The sequence below is a fragment of the Panthera tigris genome, chromosome E2 (genome assembly GCF_018350195.1).
Source record: "Panthera tigris isolate Pti1 chromosome E2, P.tigris_Pti1_mat1.1, whole genome shotgun sequence".
Taxonomy (NCBI): Eukaryota; Metazoa; Chordata; class Mammalia; order Carnivora; family Felidae; genus Panthera; species Panthera tigris.
Genome location: NC_056674.1, coordinates 49,684,929 through 49,696,043, shown reverse-complemented (window position 1 = coordinate 49,696,043; position 11,115 = coordinate 49,684,929). Strand labels below are relative to the sequence as shown.

Here is an 11,115-nt window from a genome sequence, read left to right as displayed (position 1 = left end):
ACTGAAACGATACTACTTTGGACATACTAAATAAAATATGTGTTTACAATTAATTTCACCTATTTCTTTTGACTTTTTTTAATGTAGCTATTGGAAAATTTTACAATATTTGGCTCAAATTATATTTCTGTTGTACAGCGCTATTTTAGAAATTTAGACTAGTGGTCCATGATAGGACGCCATTCTACTAGTCGAACCAGAAAGTCAGCTTTCATCAGGCCATTTCACCGGTACCGACGGTCCAACATTCTGGATTATTATTGTTTTCTTAAATCTTTATTTTTGAGAGAGAGACAGAGTGAGGGCAGGGGAGGAACAGAGAGAGGGAGACGCAGAATCCGAAGCAGGCTCCAGACTCTGGGCTGTCAGCACAGAGCCCGACGCGGGGCTCAAACCCTCGAACCCTGAGATCATGATCTGATCCGAAGTCGCTTAAGCAACTAAACCACCCGGGCGCCGCAACACGCTGGTTTATTAACCTCAGTTCCACAGTCCCCCGCTCCAAACCAGTCGGACTACAAGGGCCAGCGTGCACCGCGCGCCTTTGGGGGCGGAACCTGAGAGACCAGCCTCTTTGTGACATCACGTCCGCTACGCCGCGCTGTTCTCCCTCCTTCCCAGGGCGCGCTCATTGGAGGTGGGAGGGGAGCGTCTGGGAGGTGAAGAGGTAGCGGGGTAGAGGGCGCGCGAATGTGGGAGGCCCCAACCCTGCTGGGTGAGCTGCCCTCGGTCTAACTTCCCCAGCCCATATTTGTCCGAACCGGTTGTGAGGATCGTGTCTCCCGCGTGGAAAGGGCGGCTGGCTTCCCGGAAGTGCCGGTGTCCGCTGCGGGTGGGCGCGGGGTGTGTGACCTCACGGCAGCGTCCACAGCACCCGAGGAGGCAGTCGCGCGCCGGGGCTCTGCTTCTCAGGCCCAGAGCCTCTCCCGTAACTTGCACAATGGGTGCCAATCTATTCTAGAGCTGACTGAGGTGGGGCCGCGGCCGAAAGTATTGAGGAGGGGGGCCTAAGGCGAAAACCTTTTCTCCCCTGGCAGCCGACTTGCTTTAACTTTTCTTTGAAAAGGAGAATTCTTAACGCTCCTTGCACCTGTTGTAATGTGCGATCTTGTGGGCAAAGAAATGCCTGTTTAACTGAGCTATTGTTTCCTATGAAGTTACTCAAGATATAGGAGAATGTATTTGAATTTTAGGGGACCAAGTTTAACAAAACATTAATTTCAACTACTGTGCACGCTCATCCATACAACCTTGCGAATGAGATGATGCTACAGTTCTGGGCTGCTTCATCTTAAGGAGTTGATATTACTTCTGGCAAGTTCTGTCTTCCCTGGCTATTATAGTTGGCGGTATGTGCCTCTGGTTTAATTTCAGGTTGATGCCTTGTGATGCCCGTCCCTCCCCACCTTCCCACCTCCCTGAAATGAGAGGGGAAAAGCCCCTTAGAAATGGAGGATTCTAGGATCTCCCATGCTTTTGCTTTGGGACATACGTGACATGCTGGATCTCTGACTTAAAAGTTACAATTTAGGTCAGTCCCTGCCAGATGATTGTTTTAAATCACTGTGGTCTGATTTACCATGGCTTTTTATTGCAGCAGCAGGCCTCCACATTTAATAGATAAATAAGCATATTAAAAATTTTTAAGAGTTTTTTGGGGCAAAAATCAGTTCCAGTTAGCACCAAACCAAAAATGGCTAGGAGGACTCTGCAGATCAGAACCAGAAGAGAGACGTAATAAAATGCAGCAAGAAAGGAAAGTGTTTGGCCATATTTTAAAGCCTAGGAGGCTGTTTGTGTTTGGTTTTCTTTAGCATTTTGCTTTTGTAACCTAGAAGCGTGAGCAGGCTTAGACCATGGTTTGCTTACACAGGCCACCACAGCTTTAAAGCTGCATCAGTCTAGTAGCCTCCTTGTTTAATTAATTTGACCCAATGCAGGGGCTCATAATTTTCAGAAATTGCATGCATTGGAACTCAAATAAGCCTTTTTTTTTTTTTAACACTTAGCTATATCCGTCATCATATGATCTCATTTTCTACTAAGAAGCTTTTCATACATTTGAGTCTAAATGGGATCATTGAATGAGCGCAGAGTCAAGAGTAAAAGAGTATTTTATAGCAAAGTGGTCTCTCAAATCTGATCTGCTTAATGATTTTTATGCATAGCTTTACATTGCTATTACAGCCCCTCTGCTCCCCAAGGAGCTTAGGACAAATCATTTAGGAACATGAAATGTTCCTTTTTGGAATATTAATCACAGTTGACATTAATTATGCTTAATATTGTAGCAATTGCTTTTTTAAGATTTTTTTTTAATATTTATTTATTATTGAGAGAGAGACAGAATCGGGGAGAGGCAGAGAGAGAGGGAGACACAGAATCCAAAGCAGGCTCCAGGCTCTGAGCCGTGAGCACAGAGCCCGACGTGGGGCTCGAACTCACAAACCACAAGATCATGACCTGAGCCAAAGTTTGACGCTTAACCAACTGAGCCACCCAGGCGCCCCAGCAATTGGTTTTTATAAATACTAATCCTCAGAATAAGCCATAGATCAAATACTACTGTTACCCTTATTTTAACAGATAAACAGGATAAGTCATCTACCCAGTATCACACAACTGGTGGCAAAGCGAGGATTGGAACCCAGATAGGGTAACTCGAAAGTCCACACCTTAACACATACTCCTGCAGAGAGAACACTTGACTGGTGAGAAAGCTCTGCGCTTTGTCACTTCCCCCCTCTGTCTCATAAAACATTACAGGAGAAATTTAAGAATTGTTTTCTTGATGGCATCAGTGGTGTTTTACCAGAGTAAAACTCCCAGTCATTCTGCTGGGAGGTGGGGAGAAGGCAGAGAAAAGAAAAATAAAATGTCTGAGAAAGAAGGTGGAAAAGAGCATCTGCCCAGAAAGATAAACCTTGTATGATTAGAGGCTGCCCAAAGCCGGCTAAGGTCTGCAATAGTTTACATGCAGATGAAATACTTTACTTTCCAAATGAAAGTTGGAGTAGTGGGGAATACTTCCCTCTCATGTGCTTTTATTTTGAGTAGTAGGTTCAGATTCATAGATTCATGTCAGATATCCAACAACAACAACAACAAACAGCTTTAAGAAAGAGGGTGTCTTCTGGGGCTGATGGGATGTGGGACTTCTTTGATCTTTCCTTAAAAATGAAAAGGGGAGGGGCGCCTGGGAGGCTCAGTTGGTTAAGTGCTCGACTCTTGACTTTGGCTCAGGTTATGAGCTCACGCTTGCTGTGTTCAAGCCCCCTGTCGGGCTCTGCACTGGCAGTGCGGAGCCTGCCTGGGGTTCTCTCTCTCCTTCTCCGTCTGCCCCTCCTACCCTGATGCGTGCTCTCTCTCTCTCTCTCTCTCTCTCTCAATAAGTAAACTTTAAAAAAAAATGCAAAGGGGACAGGGAAGTAGCAGAACGTGACCCATAGAGTTCCAGGCACAGAAACCTCAGCATGAATGCGGGCGGGCCACCCCAAAAGCCTCCTGAAGCACCCAGGCACGTTGTAGCACCTCGCATTGGTTCTCCTTTCTGTACTTCTGATGGTTGTGGTTCTTGATTAGGCTCAGCGCTAAGTCAGACCATGTGGACCGCTGATGAGATTGCGCGGCTGTGTTACGAGCACTACCAGACCAGGCTGCCCAAGCAGGGGAAGCCTGAGCCCAACCGTGAGTGGACGTTGCTAGCAGCCGTGGTGAAGATACAGCCTGCCATCGACCAGGCCTGTGGCGGCGCTAACAAACCGGTGCAAGGTGAGACCTTTCCACCTCCAAATGCTCCCTCTCCCTGTCAAAGATGGTAGAATTGTTCCTGGCCGTGCCGGACGGCCCTGGCTGGGGGCAGATGCAGTGGTGGGAATGTTCCCCTGCTCTCCACCAGGTGCCGCAGTCCTTCCGGTGGTGGGAGTTGGCCATGCCAGAACCACAACCACAGCCCCCGGTTGGGTCAGCCTGTAAGAATGCTCTGGAGGAGTCTGCAGATGTGAAACCTGAGGAGGGGGACCATTCACATTATGAGAGCTCACTTAATGATTCATTCTTTTCCTCTCAGTGACAAAGGAAGTTGTCTCAATGGGAACGGGGACGAAATGCATAGGCCAGTCCAAAATGAGGAAGAGCGGTAAGCCCAGGTGGGGTCTGGAAACCACTGTCCATGTTGTCTTTTCCTCTTCTCAGCAAAGGGGCTGTATGGCCGAGGTGGCCAACCTTAATGTTCCCGCTGACTGTCACTCCAGATGGAAGGACAGAACTCATTTTTTTTTAAGTTTATTTATTTTGAGAGAGAGAAAAAGCGTACGCATGAGTTGGGGAGGGGCAGAGAAAGAGAGTATCCCAAGCAGGCTCCACACTGTCCGCACAGAGCCTGATGCAGGGCTCACGAACCGTGAGGTCATGACCTAAGCCAAAATCACGAGACAGCTGCTTAACTGGCTGAGCCACCGAGGCACCCCATAGAATTCATTTAAAGAATGGAAATAAACTGTGAAAGCAAAGGCCTCCGGGAACATACTTTCTGAGTAGATTGAAAGTTGGCCAATATGTTCATGCTCAAACCAGAAGTCCCCCGGACTTAGCCACCCCACATTTTATCTGAAGCCTCCAAAAGCAATCAAATGGAGATTTGGGCACCAGCAAGAATATGGAAATCCCTTAGAGATCTGGCATCTTCACCTTCTGCTTCCAGTTAGCAGATTCCTTCTCAAGTTTGCTTTCCTCATTTTCCCCGCCTTGCCTCCCAGTTCCAGGACCATTATGGATTGAATTTGTTGAGGTTATATTACCATAAGAGGAAGTGTGATACCAGAGTACAAAAGACTTGGACCCCTGATATTTTCCTATAAATCAGTAGTTCTTGGCTATGGGGAGATTTTGCCCCCAGGGGACATTTGGCAATGGTTGGAGATATTTTCGGTTGTTACAACTAGGGGGAGGGGGATACTGTGCTACCTGCCTCTGGTAGAGGCCAGGAATGCTGCTAAACATCTTGCATATCCACAGGACAGACTGCCCCAACAAAGAATTTTTTAACCTAAAACGTACAGTAGCGTTGAGTTGAGGAAACTCTGCATTGCCTTTAATCATTGCAATACTTTCTGACAAAGTCCTCCAGGAGCTACGTGGCCATCCTGGCTGCTGGGGGAAACCACTGTGTTCTACTTCTAGGAAACAGGGCCTCTCCATGTTCTATATGTCTTCACTAGTGTCCTGTCTTTGCCGCAGGAGACATCCTCAATGATAGCCATGCTGAGGTCATAGCCAGGAGGAGTTTCCAAAGGTAAAGCCACATCCCCAGACAATCTGATTTAGCCTGCCTTGGGGGTCCCACAATGTGCATTTCTAATAAGCTCTCCAGTAATACTGACCATGTCAGTCTGTGAACTACTCTTTGAATAACACTGGTCTACACAGTGGTTCTCATGCCCGATGTGCATCAGAATTACCTAGGTTTGTGAAAACCCAGATCGCTGGGCCCACCCCTAGAGATTCCAACTCAGCAGGTCCAGATCGCATTTCTAACAGATTCCAGATGATGCTGATCCTGCTGGTACAAGGGCCACACTTTGAGAATCACTGGTCTAGATCATTCTCGTAATTCCTGATTCCAGTGCCAGTCCCATTGGGCTGCAGTAGCTCTTTCTTTCTTAGACAATCACCCAGCCAGTCTTTCCCTGTATCGCAGTGATCGGTCGTTCATTCTGATAACATCTTGCACCCCATTAGGTACCTTCTGCATCAGCTCCACTTGGCGGCCGCCCTGAAGGAGAATAGCATTTTTGTCCCTGGAACTCAGAGAGGGCTGTGGAAACTCAGACAAGGCATCTTGTTTGTGTTTTTCTCCAGCCATACACCCTGTAAGTATATTCAAGCCTTTGCGTTGATGTTACATTGTCTTTTTCCTTATGTTTGTCTTATCCATAGATGCATTTCCCAAAAAGCTCTTCTGGCTGAAGTGTAGCTACAGCCAGTGGACAGTGCCTTTTTCTGAACAGGCCATTGTGCCTAATCACTTCTCTACCAAGGAAAGGCTCAGCTCCCAGTTCTCAGCTCCCAACAGGATTGTGAAGCTTAAACCTCCTCGAGGTCTGAACCCAACAATGGGGCTTAGAAGCCCAAAGCCTTGAGTTCTATAGAGATTTATGCTGAAACTCATTCTATTCATTCATTCATTCATTCATTCATTCATTCATGCAACAGATACTTTCTGCTACTTGTCAAGTACAGTATGACATACTAGATGTACAGCAGTGAATAAGATTAGCCCCTGGCTTAGCCTCATAGAGTCTTTTAGGGAATGTAGACAGTCATGATTAGTTAAGTTAAATTTGATGAGTTATAAGGGGATGTTCAGGTGCTGTGGTTGTATTAGGCAGAAAAACTAGGCATAGCCTAGGGGTGGCCACTCTTTTTTTGTCTTGAAAATTGAAAATAATTTCTACCCTTTGTAGACAGCAATTCAGGGATGGCAGTAAAATTTCCTTACCCTAAATCCTTTGAAATAAGAGCAGACTATTGTTCTCTGAGTATTAAACTTTAAAACTAACACATGCATTTTGATCAGATACAGGCACTCATTCTAAAGAGATAGCATAGCTGCCAAGATTTGGTCATAATTCAAATCAAAAATGTGATATAGCTTAAGAAAGAATGAGTCTATCAGAAAATAATTGGTTGAGTCAAAGGCCAGAAAAACGACATGCAGAGTGAAGTAGGCAGGGCTCATCCATGCTTAGTTATTAGCAGCAGAAGCCAAAGAACCAAAGGATGTCCAAGAACCAAAGGATGTTTCCTAACTCAGTGCTTCTCAAACAACAATATGCATATGAACCACCCGCAGATCTTAATAAAATGTGGATTGAAATTCATTAGGTCTGGGATGAAGTCTGAGGTTCTGCATTTTTAACCAAGTCCCCACAATGCCAGTGGTGTTGGCCTGTGGACCACACTTTGAGTAGCCAGGGCTTGGCTGATCCCGATGGCAGGCGTAGCCTTATTGTGGAGAGAGAAGCATCTGCAGGTCATGGCTGTCCAGACCACATAAATCTGTGGTCCACAGGCTGGTCCATAGCCAGATGGGAAAAATCAGGACTATAATGAGTTTTTCAAAAAGCTAATTCCTTTCCATGTGAAGGTTATAAGATTTTTCTTTTATTTTTCATCGTAGTAATTAGGATTTTTAAAGATCTTACTTGATGGAATACAAAGTAATCTGTTGATCTTAAAATCTACTGGAAATTTTACTGGTCTGTGAAATCAAAATCTAGAACCACTGTTCTAACTGTCCTGGGCTCATGGGTAATCTTTTAAAATGTGATGTCCACCCATGCATGGTTTGTCTGCAGGAGGAAAGAACACTACCTGGAGAATTTGACTATCTGGCTCCCTTGGCATTTATTCCTCATTGCTAATTGAGAATTTGGTGCCTGGGTTAGCTACTTCCGGCCCTTACTTGTGAGTTTGATTAGCATGAGTCAGCCTCTGGAGCTTTCTGAGTGGGAGGTGGGCCCCAGTCAATTCTCCAAAGTCACTGTCACCTTGTGAGACCTCTGGAAGCCTGCCAGCCAGCCTTTCTGGCAATACGCCCACATCTACCTCTTTTGCCTTTCCCACTCTTAGGTTTATAAAGACTACAAATGTATTATTTACATGCTTTAAAAAAGCAACACACATTAGGTTAGTGTTTGAAAAAGTAGCTCCTTTTTCACGGGGAAGCTGTGCTTTTTACTAACCTCTGGTTTTCTTTGATTCTGTTTAAGCATAGAGTTAGGTGAGAAATCTCTAACCGACTACAGGGAAATGCCAGCTATATAATTCACTGCAGAGTCTTTACTGTGAGGACATACACAAAGATCTCCGAGATGGGGAAACTAAACATTTTTGCCAAACATGTTTAACCATGAAATCAACCTCCCACTTTGGTTTTCCATCTCATGGGGTAACATCCCACAAAATGTGCTGGGGAACCTGTGCTCGTTGTGAACCAAAGTTCTTTACTCAGGACGGCTTTGCTCCTCAGGGGACAGTTAGCAACATCTAGAGTCATTTTTGATGGTCAGGCTGGGAGGTGCTATTGGTAGCTAGTAGGAGGTGGAGACCAAGGAGCTGCCAAAAATGTAATGGAAAGGAGAGCCCCCACAGCAAAGAATTGTCTGGCCCAAATGTCAGTAGTATGGAAGTTGACAAATCGTGATCTAAACTAGTGTTTTCAGAACTTCCTGGGATGAGAATTACTTGAGATCTTTGTTTAAAGTATTCAGTTTTCCAGATTCTACCACCCCAGCATTTCTAACTCACTCGGTCTAGATAAGATAGAGTCGCAGAGGATTCTTACTCAGGAAGTTTGGACAAGTCTTCCTAATACATCTCAGGGCAGCTGGAAAATAGAATTAAACTCCATTTAAGACAGTGGTTCTTCGTAGGGCTCCTGGGTCGCTCAGTCTTAGGTTAAGCTTCCAACTCTTGATTGCAGCTCAGGTCATGATTCCAGGGTGATGGGATCGAACCCCTCATCGGGCTCTGGGCTGTGTGTGGAGCCTGCTTAAGGTTCTCTCTCTGTCTCCCTCTGCCCATCTCCCCTGTTCTCTCTCTTTAAAAAAATAAAAAAATAAAAATGAAAAAGACGGTGGTTCTTAAACTTGAGCCTGCATCAAAATGACCCGGAGAACTTGTTGAAACACACGTTGCTGGGTACCACCTCCAGAGTTTCCAATTCAGCAGGTCCACTGTGGGTCCCAAGAATCTACAGCTCTCACACGTTCCTAAGGGATGTTGATGTGGCTGGTCTGGGGGCCTCACTTTGAGAACCACTGGTTTTTAAGGGGTTCCTTCTCCTGCAGGTGGGGATGCCTCCATCATTCCAATGCTTGAGTTTGAAGATCAGCCCTGCTGTCCCGTCAGTAGACGTTGGGCCAATAAGCCATCAGAAGAAGCCAGTGGTAACCCAGAAACTCCTGAAGATGAAAAGAAATATGAAGACCTGGGTAGTCCTGTGACCAAAAAGATGAGGCTTGAACCTGGGATTCCCGATGGTGTGGCTCACTGTCAGAGTTTGGACAATCAGGAAAGTGGTCCAGTCCCACCAACTGTCAGCAGCTCTGATGTCCCCACACAGGAACTGGCCACTGTCGCCAGAAGGGCCCCCAGTGGTGCCAAAGTGGTGGACGTTTATAGAACTGGAGCCAAATGTGTGCCTGGAGAAGCTGGAGACTCGGGAAAGCCTGGTGCAGCGTATCACCAGGTGGGCCTGCTCCGGGTGAAGCCAGGCCGGGGAGACAGGACCCGCTCCATGTCCTGCAGTGACAAGTTGGCACGGTGGAATGTCCTCGGATGCCAGGGGGCACTGCTGATGCACCTTCTAGAAGAGCCTCTCTACCTGTCAGCCGTGGTCATTGGGAGATGCCCGTACAGCCAGGAGGCCATGCGGAGAGCTCTGACTGGGAGGTGAGAGGGCAGGGAGGGGAGGGCTCAAGTGGAACAGTCTTGCTGAGAAGCAGTCTGAGAATGTGTCCAGAGAGCCTTAAGGATATCCATATGCGGGCGCCTGGGTGACTCAGTCAGTTGAACATCCCACTCTTGATTTCAGCTTAGGTCATGATCTCACGGTTCTTGGGATTGGACCCCATGTCGGGCTCTGCACTGACAGCATGGAGCCTTCTTGGGATTCTTTGTCCCTCTCTCTGCCCTTCCCCACTCACACATGCATGTATTCTCTTTCAAAATAAATAAATAAAAACTTTAAAAGAAATCCATGCATTTTGTTCCAGTGGTTCCATTGCTAGGAGTTTGTCCTAAGGAAATAATTAAGAAAGTGCTCAAACATTTAGCTTTGTGTGTAGTCATTTTTTTTTTTTTAAACCGGATCCACACGCAACACGGAGCCCCAACGTGGGCTTGAACTCAACCCTGAGATCAAGACCTGAGCTGAGATCAAGAGTCGGACACTTAGCCAACTAAGGCATCCAGCCACCCCATGTAGTCATTTTTAAAAAAGAAAAGGAAACGGCCAGCAAGAGATTTTTGTTAAAACTAATATTGATGAAAATTTGACTTGGAAATGTTCCTGATGTTCAAAGAGCAAGTCAAAAGATACAATAAGTTCATTTTGGTCTTTATATATTTATTTTAAAAGAGAGAGCACGTGTGAGCAGGGGAGGGGCAGAGAGAGAGAGAATCCCAAGTAGGCTCCACACTGTCAGCACAGAGCCCTACTTAGGGCTCAGACCCACAAACTGTGAGATCATGACCTGAGCCAAAATCAAGAGTTGGACGCTTAACCAACTGAGCTACCCAGGTGCCCCTGGTCTTAAAGTATATGTGCACATAGAAAAAAAAACTGTCAAAGAATATGTACCAAATTATTAGAATGATTACCTCTGAGTTGTGATATTATGGGTGTTTTTTTCTTCTTTGCAATTACTCTTGTTTTCTAATTTTCCTGAAGTACCTATATATATATATTGTTATAATTTTTAAAAACGATCAACATCAGTGTTAATTTTTTAAAAGATAAAAGACAAAGCATCATCACTGAAGTGTGGTCTCCCTGAAGAAGGGCAGCCAGACCCAATTAAGGCTGTGGTAACTGAGGGCAGGATGAGGCCATGGCTGGAGGGGAAGCCTGTCGTGTCAGATGTGCTGCTCCCCTGAAGCTCAGTCCAGGGAGCAGCTGCAGGGTGTGACCCACTGATTCCACTCCTGGGTACGTATCCAGGAGAAATGGAAATATACATCCACATAAGAACTTGTACACGAATGTTCATAGCAAGGTAGGTCATAGCAGCCAAAACCTGAAACAGCCCAAGTGTGCGTCAGCTGGATAAACAAAAGGGGGTGGACTGTTATGGTGGAATATCAGCCCCAAAAAGGAGTGAAGGCCAGATACAAGCTGCGACACGGATGAGCCTTGAAAACTTTATGCCAAGTGAGAGGAACCACATAGTGTATGATTTTATGTAGAGAAATGTCCTAAACGGGCAAATCTAGAAGGGGATTTGTGGGTGCCAAGGGCTGGAGAAGGGTATGTGGAGTGACTGCTAACAGGTGCAGGGTTTCTTACTGAAGGGATGAAACTGTAAACTTAGACTGTGGTGAAGTTGGCAC

General features: G+C 46.0%; 1 protein-coding gene across 16 annotated transcripts in view; it reads left to right on the top strand.

Annotated features, from left to right (window-relative positions):
- Positions 1 to 567: 567 nt before the first annotated feature.
- ADAT1 (adenosine deaminase tRNA specific 1) overlaps positions 568 to 11,115 on the top strand; it is a 44,405-nt gene continuing 33,857 nt past the window's right edge. For 12 of the 16 annotated variants that reach the window (XR_006211700.1, XR_006211695.1, XM_042968145.1 and 9 more), the window contains exons 1-6: positions 647 to 1,349; positions 3,583 to 3,771; positions 4,070 to 4,138; positions 5,239 to 5,293; positions 5,740 to 5,870; positions 8,853 to 9,456. Coding sequence is in view for 10 of the 16 variants with exons in the window: in XM_042968145.1 (XP_042824079.1) it covers positions 3,603 to 3,771; positions 4,070 to 4,138; positions 5,239 to 5,293; positions 5,740 to 5,870; positions 8,853 to 9,456 (1,028 nt within the window). In the remaining 6 variants the exon portion in view is untranslated. Of the gene's footprint in view, positions 1,350 to 2,598; positions 2,712 to 3,582; positions 3,772 to 4,069; positions 4,139 to 5,238; positions 5,294 to 5,739; positions 5,871 to 8,852; positions 9,457 to 11,115 lie in introns of those variants that run through there. The other 4 variants (XR_006211696.1, XR_006211698.1, XR_006211697.1 and 1 more) reach the window with 4 other exon arrangements.